Here is a 25,037-nt window from a genome sequence, read left to right as displayed (position 1 = left end):
TTAATCAAAATTAGATTTGGAACTCCATTTCATCCTTTCATATATGAATTATACTAATATGTATAACCATCATCCTTTCATATATGAATTATACTAATATAGTTGCTAGTGTCAACTAAGTCTCTCTTCTATCTTAGTTTCAATTGCAAGCATCAACTATAAGATAAATTAAGCTGGCATGCAATTGCTATTTGTAGCATTTACATCTTGTAATAACAACATGTAAGTAGTACTTTTAGTTACAGGTTAAATTACATATTCTAATAACCAAAAGTTTGTAGCAAGAAGTGTTATCAAGCAAACATCACACACTCTTTTAAGTTTCCTAGCACTTGAAGAAAGGAATAGATGAAAGGAGGAAAAGACAATAGGTGATAGCAACTCCTAGATTGTTCTGGTAATCAAAACTACTTATAGTACAGTAACATGACTGAACAAAGTACAAACTGTGGAAACCACTTTTTGCCTGTAAAACTTAATACGATGATACTGACCCTCCCCAGATTCAAGCGAGCCTCATGCAATGGACCTTCCCCTTTTTACTAGATCCACCACTTGATCTAGTTCTTGGTTGATGTGTTCATCTCAAATTTCTTCTTCTTGGTTGATTTGTTCATCCCCTTTTTACTATAGTTATGTAAAATCCACCTGGTAGACTGGCAATGCATGACAACAGAATGAAGCTCTCATCGTTCCATGTGGTCATGGATACTTGGAAGATTTGGAGGATAGCATGTATCTGATAGGACATGAAGGAACCGCAAGGGCCATGGTTGCCACCACGAACACAGCTTGGAACAAAATATAAGTGATGGTTCGGTTCTGATCACCTAGTGTATTTGCCTCTTGAGCCTTCTTTGAGAGTTCCCTGCATCATCCACATAAGAACTTCAATAAGACTAAAAGTATGATCCTCCGGAGTTACGAAAACAAATGCACTGACACTGCACATGGAAGATAGTGATGCTCTACGTTCTACAAGCGACTCGCTACATTTAAATCCATCAGATACTTCTCGAGCAATAGATGTCGACCACATTACCCACCCATAAAAGTTTACTTTTTTTACTATGGGGGTTATTTGTTTCAGCATTGCATAATGTAATGTGTGATTGAGCAAGCTGAAGTATCAAACATCAAGGAGCCTGTGATCACCCTCAAGTTGATCAGGTAATTGGTTGTTTGAAAGTAAGATAATTTTCAAGGGCTATTAAGGTATGCAAGGAACCTAGATCACCAATTTAAGTTCTACTGGTTTGAGCCAAATAAAATCTGCTGAAGTTAAATAAAAGTGTAACCCATTGCTATTATTTGGCCATAAAAGCATTATGAACAGTAGGTAAACTATCCATTTATCCATAATACTAAGTCGTAATAGTAGGTAAACTATGCCTCCAGCTTCAGCTTTCAACATTTCATACTATATATCAGATATCTTGTCAGATATCATGAAATTTTACAGCTTCAAATAAAGATCATGGTTTTTGTTATTCATTTTTGTTAATGTTAACAAGCACTAAAAGAAACAGCTATATTCCATCAAGTATATAGCTGACTCACAGGGTAATAGATGTACAAGTAACACTAAAGTTGAAATAAACACCAGGCTATTCTGCCAAACAATCAATGCCAAGCAGGTGGCCCCTAGAGGAAGTTGGATATAAGCTTACTTATGTTTTCCAACATGTTCCAAGGAAATGAGGGGAATGGAGACACAATTATCCTTTAGCAAAAGAAAAGCAAACCAATAAAAGGTTTCAATCTTTTGAAAGAAGAGTAGGATTGCTAGGAAGAATGTAATTGGCATGGTAGCAGATATTCTCTAAAAGACCATGATAGTTTGTATTCTGTACTCAAAAGTTGGCACTGTATATCAAAGTAGAAAGGCTTCCCATTGGGATAAATATATCTTAATAACAAACACAAAATTCCTATGACACAGTGAATAAGAACAATAAACTTCGAATAGAACTAATAAAGATACCTGTACAGGCTGTATGGACAGACCACAACACTGAGCAATACAAGATGGAATCGGTTGTGTGTTATCTTTTTCTTGTTTCAATAACTATAGCCTCTGAAATGGACAGATGCCCACAGACTCTAATAAAAAAGAGCACAACCGAAGCAAGCAGAAACATTTGTGTTACTTTGATCCTTTGACTAATGAATTTGACTGGGATAAGTATATCTTAATAACAAACACAAAATTCTCATGACACAGTGAACAAGAACAATAAACTTTGAACAGAACTAATAAAGATACACATACAGGGTATATGGACAGAACACAACACCAAGCAATAGAAGATGGAATCGGCTATGTGTTATCTTTTTCTTGTTTCAATAACTATAGCCTCTGAAATGGACATTCACATAAAGGTCTCATAATTTCTACTGATTTTGTTGTCACTTTGGTGTGAAGTCTCCTCCTAGGGTTCACTTCTGATGCAAAGCAACATAAGGAGTCACAGCTAGGGCTTCGTCATGCTACAGCTTGAAGCAAGCTCACACCAATCCTCGGTTTCTTAAGGCTTCGAGAATAACTCGATAACACTAAAATAAATCAAAATGCACCAAATCTAAAGAATTACGAACAAATGTTACCTGAAAACATCCAAGTCTATCCTTAATCTTCACTGATTTCTTCGACAACATCGCCTTCGTCTGAACCGGCTGCTACGATGGCATGGAATCTCCGACCCATGAGCCACTCTCAGATAGACAAGAATATATATAGAGGAAACGCGCATGCCTCGGATTGATCCGCGACTCGATGCCTCGCCCCATCGATTCCCACCTCGCCTTCCGCCGTCCCGTGTAATACGATTGACCCCTCTCTTTCTCCTTTCTTTTGGAGAGAGAGAGAGAGAGAGAGGGAGAGGAGGGCTAAAATTACTGGCGCCAAAGTGAAAGCAATAAAATGATCGCAACCGTCAATCATAACACAAGTGTGAGATTGACGGTTGAGATCATTCTGGTCACGCCTCTTGATAACGAGGACCGCAAATAGTGAAGAAGAGCATCACTTCTCCACTCATCCGCGGTTACCCTATTTCTTAACTGCATCACCTAATTGTGGGCCCTACAGAAAATATTCTTTGGTCAAATTTTCACCATCATTTAATTATTTTAGTGAGTCAGTGGTCTCCATACATTTTCTCTTTACCACTTCTTACTGATATACATAGCAATTAAGATATTTCTCATCAAGAACTTTATATAATTAATCGGACTAGATCATAAGTTTTACCTAATAGGAAATCCGTCTAATTCTAATTTGGGAGAGTCTCACCCGTTTTATAAAAGAATTAAATCTTAATTCTTAAATTTTTTTCTTAAAAGCTAATTAATAATAATTATTATCGTAATTCAAGAAATCTTAAAATACTTATCAATCCCACTTACTAAGAGTTCCTTTAAACATAGCTGCCAAACTGATTATGTACATGAATTATCAGCTCAAAACTTCACCTAAGCTGAGTCTCATTGTCGCTGGTCTGGATTTGAGGAGTTTGACATGATCGAGGCAGCTGTGGCGGCTAATTTTTCTTGTGGTTGGAGATCGTGGATTGAGCCTTCCCTGTCGCCACCAGTTCCACCTAGGTATGATGCAATTGCAGCTGCTACTGCAGACTGGAAGCTCGGGTGGGTTGTAATCGCCCCGGCAATCATTTGTGTCAGTGAATGATGTTGTTGGTTTGGGAGGGATGGAGCTGCGTTAGTCGTCGTCTTCGGCTGAGCTCCGTGGCTTGTGCATCCACTGCTCCATGATGAGTAGCTTGAGTTCAAGGAGCAGCTCGGAGAGAGCTCGAGTTGGGGTGCAGTCGCGGGTGCAGTGAGATCCAATGTGATCGTAGGACGGGAAGTCGAGGAATAGAACGGAAGATTCGGAGAGCAAAACTGCGACATGCTAATGGTGGGAGAGGATGAGAAGGATGAACCAGAGATGAGCATGCTTGCAGCTGCCGACGTCGTCGAAGCCATGGCGGTGGCGGAGGCCGGAAGTGGGTGGTTGTGGGTTCCTTCGTAGGTGGTGATCAGTATGGCCATATCGTCAGCGCATCTTTGCACCTGACAAAGAAGAAGAAGAAGAAGAAACACTATCAACAATCCAAATGTATATGGATCCATGGACAGATCTTTGAAGAGATTAAAGGGTGAGAGAGGACCTGCTTCCTCACCGGGCACCCTGGTGAAACAGTGCAACGATAGTATGCACGAGGACATGGATTTCCTTTGGCTATCTTCTGCCCATACTTCCTCCATTGGCATCCATCAATCATCTGGAGATGAAGGCTAAGTCTTGCACTGAACCCCATATATATATATATATATATATAGAGAGAGAGAGAGAGAGAGAGAGAGAGAGAGAGAGAGAGAGAGAGAGAGAGATTTTGGGAGTTTGATTGCTTACTGTTGGGCCATCACATCTTGCTCTCACTGAAACCCTAGCTCTCTTGGCGGTGGGTAGGGGTGACACTTCTTCGAAGCTGTTGTATGGATCTACAGCTGGTGGAGGTTTGGCTTGCCTGCTAATGGCTTCTTCCAAGTTGCAGTCCAACCCAAGAGAGAGACCTTCTTCAAGTTCACCATAGAACGTGTAGCAGTGGCTGTGTACATCCTTTGCCTTCTCTTCTTCTCTGAGCCTGCAGCTTACACTTGTTCCAAGGCTGAGAGAAACGAGGTCAGAATCCTCAGCATCAGGATGAGAAGAAAGCTCAAATGTCTCCTTCACTTCTTCTTGCTTTGCTACTCCAAAGAAATGTATTTGGTTGCTGCGATTGCAGTTTGTCGAACTTGGTTCCAGAAATATTTTCTCTTTGGTACTGAATTCAGTATAATCCTCCTGTACTCACAACAATCAATGGAATTTGTATGAAAGTTATAGATAATTATTGGCAGACAATATTGTTGAATTAATTTGGAAACAATTTAATTAGATAGGTGAACACTAAATGGGCTTTTATGCAGTGATTCTGACAATATCATTAGTATGGAAATGATCTTAGTTCATTGAACTATGGATAATACAAATTCCAGATTGCTAATAACTTTGTCTTGTAGATGTTCAATAGAAAAAGCACAACTGCAACATCCTGTTGGTCATATGAGACTTGTAGAACATTTGAAGAGAGAGAGAGACAAAAGCTCACTTGGATTGTGATTGTATCATTTTAAATGAAGATCTAAAGTTCACCAACTTCATTCATTTCATACAACTGTTCATCAAAGGGCATATGTAGTTGTGAGGCAAACCCATGCTATTATTTGTTTGCAGCAATGCTAGTTTGAGCAGATGTATCTAAATTCTTCTTGCTTTCACACAGAGAAGAAGTCCACAAAATCTTTGTTTTTGTTGAGTTCATAAAAAATAGAAAGATATTATGACATGATAAATCTAATTTTTTGGTAGCTGATTGATTACCTGACTGCTGCAGGGAGAGGTTGGCTTTGATGGATTGCTGTTCCAGATTTCTGCTTCAACATCAAACTGCAAGAACATAAGATCTTTAAGCTCTATGTTTTCCTGTTTTTTCTTTTCACTTGAAACAATCAATCTGTAAGTTCTGCAATCGAGAACTCAGTCTCGAAACAAAGAACCCTAATTTACACGTAGTGCAAGAAAATAACAGAGAAAGAAGAGGCTGTACATCTCTTCTGTCACCAGCACCTTCAACCTTCGCCTTCTCCACTGCCACACCCCTATTGATCGTTGTTACTCCTCTCGGAACAGGCAAAGACTCCATCTCCTTCCTCCTCTTTCACAGCAGCTCTCCTTGCTGCCGGTTATCCTCGCCAATTCCTCCTCATATAAAGGCAAATAATAGCCTACTGTTTTGGACTTAGAAATCTACCCCCTGGCCCTTATCTCTTCAAGCTTCAGAAACGTCAACAGCCCGAAGTGCACTGCAAGAAGGAAAAGAAGAATGGATTTCAACGTCATGCTGAGTGCTCACAGCCGCAGTAGCCTTCGTCTCCTTTGGACTTTCTGCACGACTCTGATTACTAATTGATATGTAGAGTTTAAAGCGATACTTTGACTTTAAGCCACTTCGATTAATGTGATAAAGAAAATTACTACTACTACTACTACTTTCTAGATAGGTGTTTTGCACCTAATGTTGTCATGAACATACCTCCTACTCTTTGTTGGTTCTTGTGTTTGTGATGATTGAACCCTAACCACACTTCTCTCGGAAGGGAAAAGATTGCCCTAACGTGAATGGAAGGAATAATTGTGGTCAAAAGAGAAGGAAGACATCACACACTAATTAGCTGTGGTTGGCCAATTTGCTGGGACACTGCATATTGTACAGTCAGGTTGAATTGTTGAAGGTTGACAATGGTGCATTCTGTGACAACAACAGGAGACAGATTCTAAGTGATTTCAACGTTGACTAAGTTGAGCCTCTTTTTCTGAATTCCTGCGTTTGAACATGGATCATCTCAGCTCTTCACTACTTCTTTTCTCACTTGCTTTGTTCTTCTTGCAACTCTTTGGTTCAAAAGTCAACGTAGAGTTCTCTGCATGGTTTCTTCTCCACATTAGTCACTGATTGGATTGGATTGGATTGTAAGCGATAGAATACTCTCTTTTTTTTTGTGATTTTTTGAGAAAAATCATTTTTTTCTTTTTGGGAAAGTGCTCATATTTTTAGAATTCTCTAATAATGTCTTTTTGTTCTAATATTTAAAATATCCTCACCTATTTGCTCCTTCTCTTCCTCTTTTCCTATAGACGAAATCACTCGAAATATTCCCACTTACTTGCTCCTTTTCTTCCTCTTTTCGTAGATTTGAATCGGTCCAATTATAATGTTTTTACACCATGTCACAATGTTTCTAATAATATAAAAAAAAATCGTAACACAGTATGAAAATATTAAATAGTGTTTTCGTATGTTATTGAAAACATTATACATAGTATAAAAATATTATAATAAAAAAAAAAGTAGGTAATCAATTGTAAAATCAAAGATATTCCAAATATTAGATAAAATTAGGAGAATTGATACCTTTTTTGTTGCTACAGTGTATGAATCCATCAAGAAAATAACTATGTCATACACTTCTCATGCCATTGCTAAACCAAACTCTTTGATATTTTTCTGACCTTAAGATAAAAATTATTGCTAGTGATACGTATAAACTATTGTCACATTGTAGTTTAGACAAAACTTATACATATCAGCGGAGACAAAGACAATAAAACTCAACTAGAATACCACCAAAAATAGACGGTCAACTTCTTGCCACCAATTAAATATAAAAGAAATATGATGAAAATTTCAGTGGAGATTCTTATGTTGGTGCTATGCTTGTCTTTTATGCAATTATATTCGATATCCACAATTAAACTTGGCCTCTATTAAAGTATTCCATCTGACATTGCAATTATTTTTAGGGGTCTTAGAGTTTATGCTTGATGCTTGGCAATGGTTCTCCTTACCTTCCCCTACATCCATAGAATTAATCTTGGTCTTTATACCTTATCTTGGTCTTTATAGAGTTGTCTTGGTCTTTATATCTTATCTTCAATAATTTCATGTATGGTGTGTGGCAAAAAGGCTGATAATTATGGCTAAACTATCAAAAAGGGAGTTAATTTGTGAGCCTTAGATTCTCTTTTTCTTTTATGTGTGTGTGTGTGTGTGTGTGTGTGTGTGAGAGAGAGAGAGAGAGAGAGAGAGAGAGAGATCTGTTGACTAAATGAAAGTTAAGAGTTCAGTTCATGAGAAGAAAATTAAAAGGGTAGCTTAGTGCATGAGACTATATGCTGAGATGATGACTTCCCTAGTAAGTATTTTCATAGACCTTGTTTTCCACAATCAATGATTATATTTTGACAACATGTGATTGTGAAGGTTCATAAATGTGTCTGCTGGTCCAACTAACCATACAGTCAAAGTCAAAAGTCAATAGTAATAAGTTGACTATGATAAATTTGCCATATATATATATATATATATATATATATATATATATATATATATATATATATATATATATATATATATATATATATATATATATATATATATATATATATATATATGAGATTATCTTTAAAGGTCTAACTAAAAAATTTGCTCACTATAGTAAACCTTTTAGGTAAAATTAAATTATTACATATTAAGGACTCTTATTTGAATTGATTGAAGTCTTAGGTTGATATAGGAAAAAGAAAATATTTTCACATTGATGAAGGAGTAATTAAATTTTGAGGTAGATTATATATACCAAAATAATCTGATACAAAGTAAAAATTTTTAACAAAGATACACTCATTTTTATACTCAATGCATCCTAGAATAACCAGGATGTACAGGGATTTGAAAGAGCACTACTAGTAGCTAGGAATGAAGAGAGATATCGTCTAATTTTTTTAAAGGTGTCTCACATGTTAACAAATCAAAATAGAACATCGGATACTAGCAAATACCTTAAATTGATTGTGAATACTCGAATGAAAACGAGAAGAGGTCAATATGAATTTTGTCATGTGTCAGTCTAAAACCAGCAAAAAAACATGATAAAATTTGGATCATTGTGGATAGTTTAACCAAAACAACCCATTTTCTATCTATTTATGCTAACTATTCCATGAATTAATATGCTCAATTATATATCCAAGAAATAGTTAGACTTCTATGTCTATATTGATTGTATCATATCGAGGTTTTATATTCATATTAAGATACGAGAAAAGTTTTTATAAGGCACTAGAGACAAAGTTAGTTTTTAACATTGCTTTTCATCCTCAAATAGATAATCAAGAAGCATATACCATTGATCTAAAGAATAGGCAAATACACGTATGATATAAGTGGGACTAAGAGTAGGGTATTACTCTTATATGTATGATATAAGTGGGACTAAGAGTATGGTATTACAGGTAAGCATATACCATTGATCTAAAGAATGAGCAAAAAATATCAACATTTGGTTAAAAATTATGTTATTAGATAGATTATGTTAGGTGATATTAGTTACATATGGATCCAACTATATATGGACGTGGATCTATATGGGCCTTTGGATCAAATTGAATATTGGGTGCATAAGTTGTGGCTTAATCTTGTGCGAGTCAATGGCGGTCTCTCCAAATTTTTGTCCTCTATCATGAATTATCTTATTTATTTATTAATATAATTGAATTTCAGAGATTTTTTTGTTAATTTATTTATTATATGATCTTAGGCAAATATTAGTTATTATAATGATAATAAAATATATTATAGATCTAATTAGATTTTAAATAAGACTATTAGGTAATAAAAAGAAAGTTCATCTATATTAAAAAATCTTGAGGATAACAAAAAACTCTTGATCCTCTGCTCTTGTGTATATAATGAATCTAATCAAACATGTAATATAGAAACATAAACATGTAATATGGAAAGTAGGAAAAACAAAAAGTTTAACTTCTTATTTGCAAATCTAAGATGAGATATGACATCCATGATCTATCCTTAAAGATTTCAATATTCGTATTAAAATTTTTCTGCATTATAATTTATTTTAACAAAACCCCCCCCTCACTAAAACAAGATTTGAGAGACCTAATTGAGTTATTTAAGACTAGATGGTGATTCCATATGCTTGAAATGATTAATTAAAAGCAAATATCTACTATTTGTTTTGATTTCTTTAGTTATTGTGAAGAATACAGGAGATGGGAACAGTGTGGTAGTGTTTATATAGAACATGAGAAACCAATAACTGGAAGTTAAAGTGGAGTACGTGAGACTGCGCATGGCTTCTGCATGCTTGCTGGCCTCATCTGCTGCTTGACCTCAGCTTTAAGGACACGTAGAACCCAATGGAGAAGCCTACAGCTGCAGCAGCAATGACGTTCCTGTTCTTGTTGAAGCTCTCCACCAGCTTATCCACCACTTGAGAGTCGACCCACTCCTCCATCCCCTTCATCCTCTTCATCCAACTCACACCTTCCTTTCTGCCATCTTTGTTAGTGCAGCAACTCTTGGGCTTCTCTCCACTCTCCGTTCTACTCTTTGCCTTCTCTTCTTCCTGTTTCCTGTCACCACCTGCTGGTATTCCCATGGGGAAATGTCTTTCCTTGATCCCAACACCGTCTATGGGCTTCTCGACGGCCTTGTGCTGACCACTCTCTGGCTTCTCTTGCAGGATGGGCTCTTCCTCTTTCTTCTTCTTATCTTCTTCCTGTGAGATACCCACCTGAGTTGATTCTGTTTCTTGTGTCTTCTTCTTTGGCATGATGACGGAAAGCCAGCCATCTTGGAACCTCCCACCGACCCTTTCGAGGTCGGCATCTTGAGGAACGTCGAAATCACGCTCAAAACGCTCCACCGTAGCCTGACCCACACGCCTCCTGCCCTTCACCTTCAGCTTCCTGGAGTCGTCGTCAACACGGATCTTGATGTCTTCCGCCTTAAAACCTATGTTTTCATGCACGAAAGATGTATGAGATAATGCATGAACAATTTTTTTGATGGCTAAAACCCATATGAATCTTTTCTCGTCATTGCCATTCTACCTGGAAGAAGAACACGGATGATATGATTATGAGCGGTCTCATTCCACTCGGTGGGTGGCTGCAGATCCTGGTAAACCAGCTGCTTGGGCTGTCCTCTCGAGCCATCCATGGAAATTGATAGAGAGAAGATGAACTGCTGGTGTCGTGTGCAGCATGCTTGGAGGCCGGCTGCTGTATTTATAGTACACCTCTTCTTTCTCGGTTCGTTGCGGTGGCTTTGCATGGCGTCGCGGTCATTCCAAACCTCTCCTTGGGATGCCTTATCTTCCCTTACATGAAAGGAAACGTAAAGAATCCTTCGCTCTTCCTTGGCTAAATGGATGCCCTTTTTTTGTGCTTTCCTACGTTCTTGTGCGGCTCGGCTTGCAGACATGTCCGGTCTTCTATTTGCTTTGCCCAACAATGCATTGTTTCCCATGTGTATGTATATGCATATCTGAGAAGCTGTAGACATCACTGTTTGATGTCAAATACTCTGCAAGTATAAAGCTGAGACTGCTCTATTTCTGAATCCTTCGAGTCGAAGCAAGTCTTCTGTTGCACTCTACCTCAAAGAACTGGATCACTCACCACAACATGGAACAGTTATAGTATCTCAACAATCCATTCCTCTCTCTCTCTCTCTCTCTCTTAGTGAGTCAAGAAGCTTTCTTGATTTCTTGCCATTTTTCTGTTTCTGCTAGTGATGGTTGCAAGTCTTAGGAAGCTCTTGGTATTGTCAGGCTGCCATCTGCTGCACAACTGGTGGATCCACTGGGTGGCTCCTTTTCACCACAATTTTATATCAATTCTTCTGTACACCATATGATAGTATCTCTCTACCCTTGACCCACTTGTCTTTGGCATATGACTCTGTGGTTCCAGTGATCAGTTGCCAGACACTGAAATCATCCAATTATAATGCAACTCAAATTCCAGATGTAACTGCAGCATAATCTTAATGTTGATTGACTTCATCATTAAAACATTGAATAGATTATAGCATATAAGAAGCAGCACTGAAGACTAGTACCTGGCGATGGTTACCTACTATTGAGAAGAGAGGTACAAAAGAAACCTTCCACTAACCAGCTCAGGTGGAGGCCATTGGGCACTGCTTTGTCCACAGGTTGGTGTGCCTTGTCCCTTTCTTGGTGATGGACAGGATTGAGAGTATCTTCTTTTGTGGAGGAGCAAGTGGCATTGGAGATGTGGTGAGCTTTTCCACTTGGTTGGCACATCACATGATATGCTTCATTGGAATCTTGGACTGTCACTATCAGTAAGAATGAGCTATTTAATTGACCAAAATGATGAGCATTGGGTAAAGAGATTTTACACACACACACATCTATATATATTCTCATGTTAGCATCCATCCAAAAATCCTTATATTAATCAATACTAGTCACAGTTAAAATAGCTAATCTGAGATAAGAAAAGAACATAAAATATCTAAAATGCTTATTCTTGATGGATTTTAAAAAGACATTAATGCCAACACTCAACTGACAAAGGTTAATTAGAAAAACATAAGTATGCACCGTTTTTTAAGGAAAATATATGCAAGTTTTTTTTCCCAAGAATAAAATGGGAATTAGCTCCGGCCATCTTCTGCAAATAAATCAAGGCTCTTTGATGAGTTTTTTTTTTCTTCTGTTTCATGCCTTGGGTTTTTCTTTTTATTTTTGTGGGCAAAACTAGGAAAGAAACAATTGACCAGCCCGGTTGGTATCCACCTTCCGACCAAATAATTCGGTCGTCACGGTGAACCATTCTCCGGTCTCCATCATTGGGTCCATCACCATGACGGTGCCTATCATAGAGGTCCCATCTTATCTGTCAACGTACAATTCCAACTCTGACCATAGACCAGCTGGTCTGGCTCGGGTCATTTCTGATTTGAATCGATGTACTTAACGTTCAATCCTCGATATGAGTACGAGGAATCTCATTCATTAGCAGTAACACGAAGATTTAGCTCATCAAAATAATGGTTAATATACACAAAAATATGCAAAGAAAAATTGTGGCGTTACAAAGCTGGACCTGTTGCAATGTTCAGCAACCCAAGATCTTCCACAGCTCGAACCTGTTCATCGCGCCTGAGGAAGACACGTAAATAAGCAATAAGAGATCGATAAGAGAGAGGACAGATTCGAAGGCACAACCCATGAGACAAGACTTGACTCTTTTAGAGCTATCCAACAGGTTGTACGATATCACATCATCACCAACATGTGCAGATCTTAGTGTGCACACATAGCAGTACTAAACTCCATTGATGGAGAGAACCTAAAAAAATCCTCAGCCATGCATTTGGAAGAGATAATATTACCTTGGGATGATACATGTTCAAATGTTCTGTAATAGGATCTAATATCTAGTCGACATCAACTTTGACAAACACCAGGGAACATAAATGGAAAGAGATGCATACCCACTCGGCGAGAAGGCCAGAGATTTGTGTGGTACCTGACACAATCTACTCCTTGAAAGCATGATTCATACTTGGGCGTGGCTTTGATGCTTTCTCCCATTGGTCCTTGTGCCTTCCTGCTCCTCCATGTCCTCCATGCAAGTGTGCAGAGCAAGCAGCCACCAGCGACCCGCCGCCCCGCTTTTCTCTCTGTAAAAGCCAAGATGATAACATTAAGATGCCATTCCAGTAACAATAATACATGCCAATGCACAATGTTGTATACAGAGGAATAAAGCAGTTGATAATTGAGTTCATAATTGTTTATGTTGCTGCTGTTTGCAAATCCTTGCTCTTTAGTATGCATTTATGGGGAGTCGATTATATCAAACCTCAATCTATGGCAACTAGTTAACAGCTTAGAGAACTGGTTGTCTGCTGCTATAATCTATGTCTAATGCTAAGTGGAAGATTAGCAGGACTCAAATAATTCAGTGTTCTGGCCAGATCAGTGCACATGACTAGAAGAGATAAACTCATACCCCTTGTTCTGATGCATTAGATCTGAATCTATACCGTGCAGAATCTTAATCAGTGACTGTATAATAAAAAAAACATGCCAAAGAAAATAAGGGAACATACACTTTTCCATGTAAACCCATTTTTTATAAATATTATAGAACATACCCTTGTCCAGATGCCTTCTAACCCGATATATGAAAGGATGCATGAATGCATTGTGAAAGTATATCCGAGCAACAAAGATAACATTCTGGAGCAAATATTATAAAGAAAAAACTACTAATATTTTCGGATCAGCCAAGCATACGCAACTGATTATTGGGAGACACTTAGGTAATTGATGGCACCCATGAGAAGGATTGAAGACACAAGTTGCCTCCAACGACGAAGAGGTGTATAGCTCAAAGGAAAGAAACTACATGGAGGAGATCCAGCAAGGTTGCCCAGGGTCAAATTGCTGCTATCAAGATGCACATGTGTAACTTTCTTCTGCTTGACTAAAATCTCCAGATTCTTTTTCACTCTTTTGAATAATGTTTTCGTTACCTTTTCTTTTATTGCTTCACATCAGCTTATTTTATGGGTTTTGGTCTGTTGTAGATCAATATCCATTTGCAGTATTGGGTGAGACACCAGCAGTTTTAAATAGCATAATATTTAACAAACAGGCGTGTGTTATTTATAACTCAGTGTAGCTTGTAATGGTTTAATATCCATAAGATATTTGGACAATGGCAAAATCTTTCAACAAGCTTTGAGGACATAAAGGTTGGATAAGAAATGGCTAAAGTTACAAAACTTCTACATGGCCGTTTTGATTAGTGAGGACTTAAGTTTCTAGGGTTAAATAACACTTTTGAATAGAATCATTCTATAAGTTCCAAAGCATAACATAAATTAAGGTCTGCAGATTATTTTTTTCAATCCTAACATAGTAGTTATCTCAGTATCTCTTTTGAGAAACAGCCAATGAGAATGGGAAGGCGTAAACAGATATAGATAAAAATACTCACTGCACTGTCATACTTTGAAGCATCTAAAGCAAACAAGACAATTTAGTAATTAGGTGAAAGACAAAAGCATTTCTAAAGTGGAAGAGGAACTGAAGAAATTCGCTTTGTATGTACAGAATTGTGACAAGATGAGACCATCATGTATGAAAACATTTAATGTAAGAAAACAAGAAACAACAATGTTTTATATACGTACAATGTACTCTAGACTGAAGCTAAAGGGAAAGTTTTTCTCATACCACTGCTACAGACCATATTTGTCCGGGGAGCCTTTGTGAAGGCAATCAGCTCCTTCCTGCAGAAAGATCCTGTCCTCTTGAATTTATCCCCTTCTCTACTCTTTTGCTTCTCTCCCATCCGTCAGGGTCATATCCCCGTCACAGCAGCCCCCATTCGAGGCTGCAGGGGCTGAATACATGGTGTTCACAGTTGAACCTGCCTGTATACTCTTCAACATTGTCATCACCTCTAGCATTGTGGGTCGCCTCAGCGGCCTATCATCGAGGCAGGCACAAGCGATCTTAAGGTGCTCTAATAACTCCAGCTCCAGGTGCGGGTCCTCCTGCAGTAGCTCTGGGTCAAATACATCACTTATTCTGAGCTTTGAGTGCTGCTTCACCCACCCCACCAAATTGTTGTCTCCAAAGTCTGTGGAGCCTGTCGACCGTCTTCCAGTGAGCAGCTCGAGCAAGACAACACCATAGCTGTAAACATCGCCATTGGTGGTGCATCGAAAGCTCTGATAGTATTCGGGTGGGACATAGCCAGGTGTACCTGCTAGTGCAGACACACTCAAGTGTGTGTCCACTGCACTCATCTGTCTCGCCATGCCAAAATCTGAGACCCGGGCTTCCAAGCTGTCATCAAGAAGAACATTGCTGGACTTCATATCTCTGTGAATTATGTGAGGAATGCAGTCATGGTGTAAGAATGCTAAACCTCTGGCTGCCCCCAGAGCAATTATCCTCCTCGCTGCCCAATTCAGCTTGATTTTTACCTTATTGCATTCATGCAACACATCTTCTAGGCTCCCATATTTCATGTACTCATAGACCAAAAGCCGCTCTTCTGCAACTTTGCAGTAGCCCAGAAGGGAAACCAGGTTGCAGTGCTTGATCTTCCCAATGGTCTCCATCTCAGCTGTGAACTCTCGATCACCTTGCCCACTCACATGTTTCAATTTCTTGACGGCAACAACACTACCATCCTTCAGCTGGGCTCTGTAAACATCACCAAATCCACCAGAACCTATCAGGAAGTCATTGTGGAAGCCATTGGTTGCCTCAACCAGATCCACAAAAGAGAGATTCTTGAGAGGCATCTCAAATGTGGAAAGGTTGATAGCCAATGCATCCTTGGTGGCAGTCAGCTTCCAGTTCAAACTGGTGGTGTTTGAGGGAGATCGGCTATCAAAATAAATGTCCCTTGAGCAGTTACTGTTGTCTTTCTCCTTTCGCCTCTTCTTTGTCTCAATTATGATTATGGCTAGACCAAAAATGCAGAACAGGGAGAAAAGCAATCCCATTGCAATGCTCCCGGCAAGAGAGGCTTGACCATGGTGAGACCTCCCGTGTTGAGTGCTTGATTTAGGCCCAGCAAGGTCCTTGCAAGACGGGAGAGGAAACCCACAGAGGCCTGAATTGTTCTCGTAGCGGTACCGGGGGAAGGTCGCCAGCTGACCTAGTTCAGGAATAGACCCATTGAGCTTATTGTTTGAGAGATCAATCTCGGACAACATTGCAAGGCCAGAGAACGATGGTGGAATCGGCCCCTCAAGAGCATTATGAGAGAGATCCAACCCTGCAGCATACCGCAAGCTCCCCAATTCTGGTGGTATCGGACCAGAGAGCATATTGTGGCCCAAGTTCAAGATCAGAAGGTGGTACATGCTGCCGAACTTTTTGGGGATCTCTCCACTGAGCTGATTGTAAGAGAGATCGAGAAAGAGCATCGAGCCATTATTATTGAAGGTATACTGGGTAATCCCCTTGTAGACCCTCGTGAAGTTACAAAACTGTCGGCTGGGCAATCGATCGAGGTCCTCTGGTCGGATCCCGCCAAACTCGAGTAGATTGCCTGTTCCACGGCATCCACTGGTGCCATCGTTCTTCAGATACACGTAAGGCTCACCAGTGACTAAGCCCACCGCAATCTTGCCAGACTGGTCGGCCAGGGCTGGGGGAATCGATCCATTGAGCTGGTTGTTGCTGAGGTCCAGCCATATCAAGCTCCTGCAATCCCCGAGGTCAGGAGGGATCGAAGCGGAGAAGGAGTTGTTGCCGAGCTTGAGAATGGCCAAATTGCGAAGCTGGCCAATCCATGAGGGGATCGATCCGCTCAGGCGGTTGCTCGACAGAGAGAGCCAATTCAAGCTAGTGCAATTGACAAGGGTGGCAGGGATCGACCCAGTGAGGTCATTGTTGTCAAGGATGAGGTTCTTGAGGGTTCGGATATTGGAAAGTTCCGGTGGGATCTCACCCTCCAGCAAATTCTGCCACATGATGAGATCACAAAGCGAAGGGAGCAAGCCGAGCGTGGAAGGAATGGCTCCGCCAATGTAATTGAGGCTGACATCCAGGGAGACGAGCTTGGTGCAATTGCTCAGCGACTCTGGGATGCGGCCAGTGAGCTGGTTGTTCTGTAAGTAGAGCGTCACCAAGCCGAAGATTGGGCTCGGGCACAACTCCGAGGGGATCGATCCCGTCAAGGAGTTGGAGCTGAGGTCGAGCACTTCGAGCATCGGCATCTTGGTGATCAAGTCGCCGAGGCTGCCGGTGAGATTGTTGAAGGCGAGCTCAAGGGTCTTGAGATGCGGCATCGAGATGAGGGTTTCAAGGGGTAACTCGCCGGAGAAGTTGTTGTTGGAAAGACTGAGAGAGACCAAGGAAGTGCAGGAGGAGAGGTCGGAGGGGAGGGTACCGGTGAAGTGGTTGGAGGAGAGATTCAAGTAGGTCAAGCTCCGACAGCCACTGAAGACCCCGACGCTGATCTCGCCGGAGAGGCCGCTCATCGAAAGGTCCAGGTGCTGAAGGTAGGAGCAGTTGGGAATGGCCGGAATCCCGTCGGAAAAGCGGTTCCCGGCCAGGTCGAGGCGGCGGACAGAGCCCAGGTTGGAGAGGAGCCACCGGAGTTCGTCCTCTCTGGAGACCTTGTTGAAGGAGAGGTCAAGCGTCTCGATCTCGAACCCGACGACGACATGACCATCTTTCACTGCAGCAGCCGGCAGAACCCCGACGGAGTTGCCAGAGAGATTGAGCGATCTCAGCCCGGGGCAAGCCGCGGCGAGAGAGGAGATCTCGGCGAGGGAACCCCAGAGGCCGTTGCCGGAGAGATCGATGTCGGAGAGCCTGCCGCCGCACCGGCCACCGTCAAGGGCCCCAGTGAGGTTCACAGCACGTAGGGAGAGGCTTTCGAGGCCACCGAGGGCGAGGATTGAGGACGACACAGCGCGGAAGTCGGCGCCGAGTGAGACGCCCTGCAGCACGACACCTGCGACGCGGCCGCCGGGGCTACAGATGACGCCGGAAAAGGAGCAGGGGCCACCGCCGAGGTGGTCCCAGCTGGGGAGCAGCTGAGGGTTGGCGACCGCGGCCTTGAATGACATCAGGAGCTCCAAATCGCCAGCGTCGCCCGACCCGAAGGCGATACCTAGGAAGCAGAGTAGGCAGGCGAGGCAGAAAAAGAAGGCGGAGGAGGAGGAGCGTCGGTGTTCTCGACCCACCATGGTGCCGGATAGGGTCTCGCTAGGGTTTGGTTTCCGCCATCGGTCACGCTATCCGCGCTCGCGCAGGTGCGCAGAGACCAGCAGTCAAACACAGTCGAGAGGAAGTGGACGTGGTATTCTTTCTATATAAAAAAAGAAGAACAACGCTTGGCCACTTTTCTGCGGGCCACCCGTGTGACATACCTGCTTTTTCGGTGGAGGTTGTGTTATGCTTACGCAGTGGGTCCCGCATCGTGATTAGAAGGACCGTGAAGGCACCTGTGCGGGACCACGAGCGGGGGGCTTACACGGCCCGACCCGAAGTCACGTGCGTTGAAGGAGCCCAGCCCATGCTCGCATGTGCCGATCATGGCCGTTCAAACCGACTCGATCGAGGATTATACGGTGATTCTGAGTTCTGATGAAATTACCCTTAATATTATGGGCCATTATATGATATGTGTTATGTCCGTGAGGGACGTTTTGGTCATATAAAATAAGGTGGCCAACCATCACCGCGATCTCGACCGTCGGTCTTGGCGGGGAATTGACGAACCAACGGTGATGAGAAGGCTTTAATGGCTGGGGAAAGAATTTAAATGTCTAATAATTGTTTTTAATTTAAACTAGTGAATAAACGTTTATGAATATATATTTTTTAGAAAATTTAAGGAATATATATTTTTTAGAAAATTTAAGGAATATATATTCATATGCAATAATCTTAATATTTTCATGAATATTTATGTCATCCAAACTTTTCAAAGGTAATTACTTCATATTCAAATTTAACATATCAAATCAAGAAGGACATATCAAATCTAGCGAGATATATAGACCTCATAAACAATTAATACTTTTGATTATATATATATATAATCTTAGTAAAAATTATAAAATGATTTAAAATATCTCTATAAGGACTTAAATGTTCAAATGCTAGATCGACTCTGATACCAAATATCATGACTCGAATCTGATGAGTTAACTAGCCTATCTACTTCGTTTGGTCTAAACCACTAAGGAGTGTTACAACTCCACACACAAGTCCATAGGTAAGTATTCTTTCACTTGCAGCCTCCTGTTCTGCTGGAATCCAAAGAGTACTTACTATATCTAGAAAATTCAGCACAAGGAACCCCACTTTTCAATGCAACAGTTGATGTTTTGTCCAAGAGCAATTCATGAATCTTGGAAGTTTGTGGAGCTTTCTCCCTCTCCAAAGAGCTCATGGATGAGCATGGAAGCTTCCTTGTTGTAAAAGATCAGTGTAACACTAACATGTCATCTGTAATCTCTGCATAAGATCACAGCATTATGCATTGCTTAGTAACAACACTAATTACTGAAAGGTAACATAATGTAATGGCTTCTTTAGATAGGAACAAGCAATAGGAGTATGCTCCATTTAAAGCCTTTACAGTCAAATTCTCATAGCAACATATAGGAAATGTTTACCTCTATCAAGACATCAATTCAATATAAAATATTATTTTTTATTCATATCCTAAAATAGTTTTTTCAACTGGATCAATTATAAAAGGTTTATTATATTACAATAATTGATGTCACATTGATTATTCATAATTTTTATTTTATTCTATTATTAACTTAAGCATCAGAGATATCACATCAAGAATCCTATTTGACCTTAGTCTTCTTATACGTCAACATCGGGTTGAATATTTAAGATTCTCTTAATCGTTTCTAAAGATTTATTGTCTATGCGAGTTCAAATCAAATTAAGTTAATCAAAGTATCATCGATATCACTCATATTTTTTTAATCAAACATTAATATTTAAACATGTGACATGAATGATTTATTAGGCAGCATTGTTACATAAAACCAGAACAAGATATTAACTATCAACTGGTCCACAAAAGAAAAAAAAGAATCAGAGAACCATCAAAATTATACCACACAACATAAAGAATTTTATCTTATTGTGATCCTCGAGCAACATATTTAAGAGTAGGCAGTGCTGAACCTAATCCTGCAAAATTCATTAAAGAAGAAGTAAACTGTTGCAAGATCCAATTAGTGTTTGGCATCTCTCCAAGCTACATTGGTAGACTGGAGACCTCTTAGGCCTTGGTGGACTATACAACTATGAGCTGAGTAGCAGTTGACTTTTCCTGCAATGATTCACCATAAACAAATAACTTACTCATGTAGCAATCTTTATCATTATCAGACTTCTAAAGAAGCATGATCAGGTCATTCTTATAGATAGTATATTGCGTGTTGCAGATGGAAATCAGAAACACTTCATGTTTCCAACCTTCTTCAAGTAGCAGTAAGAATCTCTCTCTCTCTCTCTCTCTCTCTCTCTCTCTCTCTGGTAGGGCTACTGCACCAGAAGATGAGCAACAGAGAGGAAGCCATGGTGGATGACGAGAGGAGGAAGCAGAAGCCATGGTTGATAAGACGAGGATGGTCGAGTGGCCAGATTAAGAGCTTCGCTGCGCTCTCCAGTAGCCTCCTTCCGGCCTTCGGAGCTGGCGTTGATGGAAACTACCCTGACATCAAGAAATATATCATTGCACCGTATGATCCCCGTTACAGGTCAAGAAGACCACTCTCTCTCTCTCTCTCTCACTCATTTCGCTTCCTCCCTTGTTCGTCATCGAGTGTGAAACAAGTTCTTGATTCCTTGGGACAGGTGGTGGCAGATGTTTCTGATCGTGCTGGTGTTCTACTCAGCATGGGCGTCGCCGTTGGAGCTGGCGTTTCCACAGGTGAGCTCGGGCTCGCTCCTCGTCGTCGACCTCGTCGTCGACGTGTTCTTCGGCGTCGACATCGTCGTCTCCTTCTCCGTCGCCTACTTCAACAGCTCCACGTACCTCCTCGTAGACGACCGGAGAAAGATAGCAAAGAGGTGCAGTTGCGTGCACATAGAATCTGAATCTCCTCATCTTCAAGCTCAACAAGACAGCCATGTCCACCTCTCTCTCTTTCTCTCTCTAATCAAACTGATCATCTCATCTTCTTGTGTGCTACAGATACTTGACACGGCCATGGTTTGTGATGGACGTGGCATCTACCATCCCCTTCCATATCATATACCGAATCATCACCGGTAGAGGGAACGGTGGGTCGGTCTTTGGAGTCGTGAATCTGCTCCGGCTGTGGCGGCTCCGGCGGGCAAGCAAGCTGTTCGCAAGGTATGCTCTCAATCGTCACTTCCTCTACGTAATATTCTAATCTCCGGTAGGCCATAAACATGAAACTAGGGAATCTTCAGATACAAAGAACAAGTCCTTAGATTTCTCTTGGCAAAATGAAAATCCAACATGATGATACACAAAATCCATTGTGATCTCCTCTGTGGCCTCCATTCATTGATTTGCTTCTGATCTCCTGCTGTTCCCTGACAAAACAATGATGGGTAAGTGTTGTGCAAGTGATGGACAGCAGAGCTCGTCCAAAAGGAATCTAATTATCTCATAAACTAAACCAAATTCCTTGTCCCATCCATTGTGAACTTGGATTAAAGCATGTCATATGAAGATCACATTATGCAGCAAATCCAATATTTTAGTTCACAATCTACTAATGGCACCAACTGCTGACAGACCTTCATATTCAATGACCAAATGGGCATAAGGTGATGTTTTCATCTCTTTTTTGTTTGACACATGAATATTTCTATCGACGAACAAATATGTTATATTTTCTTTGATGTTAGAATTACTCTTGTCGTTTGAAATAGATTGTTAATTCTCATTCATCTTTCTCGTACCAAATGATGTATTGCAGGCTGGAGAAGGACATTCGATTCAGCTACTTCTGGACAAGATACGTGAAGCTCATCTGCGTAAGCTCATCTGCATGCCACGCATGGAATCCGCATGAGTTGGGGTCTTTTGGGCCACGTTGTCTTCTTCTTCTTCTTCCTGGCGCAGGTGACACTGTTCGCGGTGCACTCATCGGCTTGCGTGTATTACTGGATGGCCATCCACTACCGGGTGAAGGAGAAGACATGGATCGGCAGCCTGATTCCGGATTTCCAAGAGCGAAGCATATGGCTGGGCTACACCTACGCCGTTTACTGGTCCATCACCACCCTCACAACCGTCGGCTACGGCGACTTGCACGCCTGGAACACCGGCGAGAAGGTGTTCACCATCTTCCTCATGCTCTTCAACATCGGCCTCACCGCCTACCTCATCGGCAACATGACCAACCTCATCGTCCACGCCGCCACCCGCACCTTCCTCATGGTACCCGCCGGTCCTGCTTCCTCTTCATCCTCCCCTGCTGCTCCGTGTCGATCTTTTGATGCTGGCATGCACGCAGAGGGACACCATTCATCGAGTTTCGCGGTTCGCGAGCAAGCACCGGCTGCCGGACGGCCTGCGGGAGCAGACGATGGCACACCTACAGCTCCGGTTCAAGACGATGGAGTTGCAGCAGGAAGAGGTGATCGCGGACCTGCCCAAGGCGATCAGATCCACCATCGCCCAGCACCTCTTCCGGCGCACCGTGGAAGCCACGTACCTCTTCAAAGGAGTCTCACCGGAGTTCATAGTGCAGCTGGTAACCATCGTAATCTATCTGATACCACACATGATCAACACAAGCGAAGCTGATATGCTGTGACAGGTTTCAGAGATGAAAGCAGAGTACTTCCCTCCCAAAGTGGACATCATCATAGAGAACGAGATCCCCACGGACCTGTACATCATCGTCTCTGGCGCGGTGGTATGGTCAGAACACACACACTACATCTGACATCTTGACCACTCCCTTCTTCTAATCTTGCAATCATGCAGGATGTCTTGACATCTAAGAATGGAGCAGAAAAGGTACGAGAGTTGCTGTCGGAGAACGAAGAACACACTTCTCTGATTCTTACATAGTGCTACTGATACAAGGTGAAACTTTTAGTTTCTGTCAACAGTAGGTCCTGCAGATCTGGTAGGAGAAATTGGGGTAATCTTCAACATCCCACAGCCCTTTACGGTGCGAAGCAAGAGGCTTTCGCAGGTCGTTCGAATCAGTCATCGACATTTTATGCAGATTGTGCAGCCATATAACGCAGATGGGAAGAGAGTCTTATCCAACTTCATGCAGGTTTGGAGCTGGATATGGCGTATCGAAGAACATGTTGATTGAGTATTACTAGTTCTTGGTGTTCTGTCATATTGATGAGCGTTTCAGACAGAGGAGGAACACCATCTTTTCTGACTTTTGAGGCTTTGATCATTTGCAGTTCCTCAAGGAGCTCAGCACAGACTTGATTGAAGAGGTAGCCTTTGTGCCAGAGTTGCTGAAGCAAATGAATGAGGTACATCACTCTATCAAACAGTAAGAAACATCAAACATAAGCATTTTATATTAAGACTATAAAATAGGATCATGAATTTTCGGCTACAGGAAGGAATCTCAGAGGAACTACAGAATCTTGAAGCATCAATGTCAAATGACCAAGAAACTGCTGCACAAGGTAGAAATCATGAAACACTATCCTCTGGAATTAGCAGAAAATTAGATTCCAATAGGAGGAAATCTTATGTATCATATAACCATTTCATCATTGCTTGGTGTGCATTTGTATCAAGAACAGCAAAACAAGTATCCAAATTGGATATGGAAGTAAAGCATTTCATGCTTGTATGTTGTTGCAGAGCCACTAACAGCAGCTTATAGCTCATATTCATGTGATTTAGACAAGAGAGTGACAATTCATGGACATCATCCTGATGAAACTAGCAAAATAGGAAGGCATGCTGCAGGAAAACTCATTTTTCTACCTGATTCAATGGAAGAACTACTGAAATTGGCAGGTATGAAGATCTAATTGTGCTAAAATTCAAGTTTCACAAAATTATCTCTGGTTTTTTGCATTAAGCTTAAAGCAAACCTATAACAATCAGAACTTACTATATTTCTTACACATCATGGAAGAAGTATGAGAGGTGAGTAGTAAAAGAATCAAAAGTGCTTGGTCTCAGCTGGTGGATCCATTCCAGGTTCATGACAAGGGAAGGTTACTGAGTTCTCAACTAATTAAAGCTATCAGAAGTGATACTTGCCGAAAAGTTTGAGTCTATTTCAATCATTAAAGTTACCATTTTGTTGTTATTGTTATTGTTGAATCATAAATGTTAGTATCACAAAGAACATTCTATCAGTCTGTAAAATATATGTATTTCAATTTTTTTCTCTTCATATACTCCCTAACAACAGACAATGATTGCAACCATCCAACAAAAGTTGAACTCAGCAATGGCTCTTACATTGTTTGTTCGCAGAGAAGACATTTGGGATGGAAGCAAGGAGGGTTCTCGCACCTGATGGTGCAGAAATCGAAGAGATTTGCACCATTAGAGACAATGACCACTTGTTCATATGTTAGAGAGGAAAGAAAGAGGAGGAGAAGAAGAAGAATCTGCTCAAATAGTATCAATGTTAATATGGGTTTCCAGTTAAATGTTATTAGTATATATATATATATACTAATTACATTTGTTATATATATACTAATTACATTTGTAATCATTCTCAATTTGAATTTAGCATATCCCTATAGTTAACTTTTTTTTAATTAAGATAAATATATATTGAGTATATTATATTACATAAATTGATACTAATCATGATCAGAAGAAATTAATCATGATTTTCTGGGAATATATATATATATATATATACACACACACACATAATATTTGAAGGGATATGTGTGCTATGTTTTAATTCGTAATATCAAATATTATATATATAATAAACATGCGTAAAAGTGATATTTTGAATAAAATTAAAAATTAATATCAGGATCGTCCATCTCATGGAGATTCATTTACGCTGGTCATGCGAAACCCACGTACTTACCAGTCGTCTAGCCGTACCTCGCGGGCCCCGCTTTCTTTC

General features: G+C 40.8%; 4 protein-coding genes across 12 annotated transcripts; 1 reads left to right on the top strand and 3 right to left on the bottom strand.

Moving 5' to 3' along the window:
- Positions 1 to 376: 376 nt before the first annotated feature.
- LOC135598290 (probable WRKY transcription factor 72) lies at positions 377 to 5,843 on the bottom strand. Of its 2 annotated transcripts, XM_065091848.1 has the most exons (6): positions 5,655 to 5,843; positions 5,429 to 5,494; positions 4,418 to 4,849; positions 4,173 to 4,286; positions 3,475 to 4,074; positions 377 to 868 (listed from the first exon to the last, which is right to left on the bottom strand). In XM_065091848.1, exons 1-5 carry the CDS (start codon positions 5,748 to 5,750, stop codon positions 3,487 to 3,489), a joined length of 1,296 nt encoding a protein of 431 aa, XP_064947920.1. In that variant the 5' UTR covers positions 5,751 to 5,843; the 3' UTR covers positions 377 to 868; positions 3,475 to 3,486. The 2 variants fall into 2 exon arrangements, with proteins under 2 accessions (XP_064947920.1, XP_064947919.1); XM_065091847.1 differs by lacking the exon at positions 377 to 868 and having other exon boundaries at positions 3,358 to 4,074.
- Positions 5,844 to 9,619: 3,776 nt separating this feature from the next.
- On the bottom strand, positions 9,620 to 18,282 carry LOC135598289 (brassinosteroid LRR receptor kinase BRI1-like). 5 transcript variants are annotated; one of them, XM_065091844.1, is made up of 6 exons: positions 14,695 to 18,282; positions 12,977 to 13,130; positions 12,551 to 12,606; positions 11,591 to 11,777; positions 10,523 to 11,403; positions 9,620 to 10,424 (listed from the first exon to the last, which is right to left on the bottom strand). In XM_065091844.1, the coding sequence occupies exon 1, from the start codon at positions 18,177 to 18,179 to the stop codon at positions 14,790 to 14,792; it is 3,390 nt and encodes a 1,129-aa protein (XP_064947916.1). In that variant the 5' UTR covers positions 18,180 to 18,282; the 3' UTR covers positions 9,620 to 10,424; positions 10,523 to 11,403; positions 11,591 to 11,777; positions 12,551 to 12,606; positions 12,977 to 13,130; positions 14,695 to 14,789. The 5 variants fall into 5 exon arrangements, with proteins under 5 accessions (XP_064947916.1, XP_064947915.1, XP_064947917.1 ...); XM_065091843.1 differs by having other exon boundaries at positions 10,523 to 11,777; XM_065091845.1 differs by having other exon boundaries at positions 10,523 to 11,771.
- On the bottom strand, positions 9,784 to 10,631 carry LOC135597891 (uncharacterized). The gene is made up of 2 exons (XM_065091391.1): positions 10,523 to 10,631; positions 9,784 to 10,424 (listed from the first exon to the last, which is right to left on the bottom strand). The coding sequence occupies exons 1-2, from the start codon at positions 10,629 to 10,631 to the stop codon at positions 9,784 to 9,786; spliced, it is 750 nt and encodes a 249-aa protein (XP_064947463.1).
- Positions 18,283 to 20,378: 2,096 nt separating the features above from the next.
- Positions 20,379 to 24,660, top strand: LOC135581978 (potassium channel KAT4-like). 4 transcript variants are annotated; one of them, XM_065091841.1, is made up of 13 exons: positions 20,506 to 20,726; positions 20,824 to 21,039; positions 21,164 to 21,325; positions 21,921 to 21,978; positions 22,067 to 22,384; positions 22,461 to 22,700; positions 22,767 to 22,865; positions 22,937 to 22,969; positions 23,052 to 23,237; positions 23,377 to 23,451; positions 23,541 to 23,610; positions 23,792 to 23,950; positions 24,419 to 24,660. In XM_065091841.1, exons 1-13 carry the CDS (start codon positions 20,524 to 20,526, stop codon positions 24,520 to 24,522), a joined length of 1,923 nt encoding a protein of 640 aa, XP_064947913.1. In that variant the 5' UTR covers positions 20,506 to 20,523; the 3' UTR covers positions 24,523 to 24,660. The 4 variants fall into 4 exon arrangements, 3 of the variants coding, with proteins under 3 accessions (XP_064947911.1, XP_064947912.1, XP_064947913.1); XM_065091839.1 differs by having other exon boundaries at positions 20,379 to 20,726; positions 21,921 to 22,384; positions 22,767 to 22,870; positions 24,419 to 24,659; XM_065091840.1 differs by lacking the exon at positions 24,419 to 24,660 and adding an exon at positions 24,072 to 24,375 and having other exon boundaries at positions 20,379 to 20,726; positions 21,921 to 22,384; positions 22,767 to 22,870.
- Positions 24,661 to 25,037: the final 377 nt, after the last annotated feature.

The sequence above is a fragment of the Musa acuminata genome, chromosome BXJ2-1 (genome assembly GCF_036884655.1).
Source record: "Musa acuminata AAA Group cultivar baxijiao chromosome BXJ2-1, Cavendish_Baxijiao_AAA, whole genome shotgun sequence".
In the NCBI taxonomy this organism is placed as follows: domain Eukaryota; kingdom Viridiplantae; phylum Streptophyta; class Magnoliopsida; order Zingiberales; family Musaceae; genus Musa; species Musa acuminata.
Note: the sequence above shows the minus strand (reverse complement) of the source record. Positions and strands in the feature narration are given on the sequence as shown.

Coding starts and splice junctions, on each gene's coding strand:
- LOC135598290 (XM_065091848.1), bottom strand. CDS start 5,750: ATGGAGTCTTTGCCTGTTCCGAGAGGAGTAACAACGATCAATAGGGGT. Junction 4,850..5,428: donor CCTCTCCCTGCAGCAGTCAG/GTAATCAATCAG, acceptor TTGTGAGTACAG/GAGGATTATACTGAATTCAG. Junction 4,287..4,417: donor CAAGATGTGATGGCCCAACA/GTAAGCAATCAA, acceptor CTTCATCTCCAG/ATGATTGATGGATGCCAATG.
- LOC135597891 (XM_065091391.1), bottom strand. CDS start 10,631: ATGGATGGCTCGAGAGGACAGCCCAAGCAGCTGGTTTACCAGGATCTG. Junction 10,425..10,522: donor CATCCGTGTTCTTCTTCCAG/GTAGAATGGCAA, acceptor ATGAAAACATAG/GTTTTAAGGCGGAAGACATC.
- LOC135598289 (XM_065091843.1), bottom strand. CDS start 18,179: ATGGTGGGTCGAGAACACCGACGCTCCTCCTCCTCCGCCTTCTTTTTC.
- LOC135581978 (XM_065091839.1), top strand. CDS start 20,524: ATGAGCAACAGAGAGGAAGCCATGGTGGATGACGAGAGGAGGAAGCAG. Junction 22,970..23,051: donor CTAAGAATGGAGCAGAAAAG/GTACGAGAGTTG, acceptor TGAAACTTTTAG/TTTCTGTCAACAGTAGGTCC. Junction 23,611..23,791: donor CCAAGAAACTGCTGCACAAG/GTAGAAATCATG, acceptor ATGTTGTTGCAG/AGCCACTAACAGCAGCTTAT.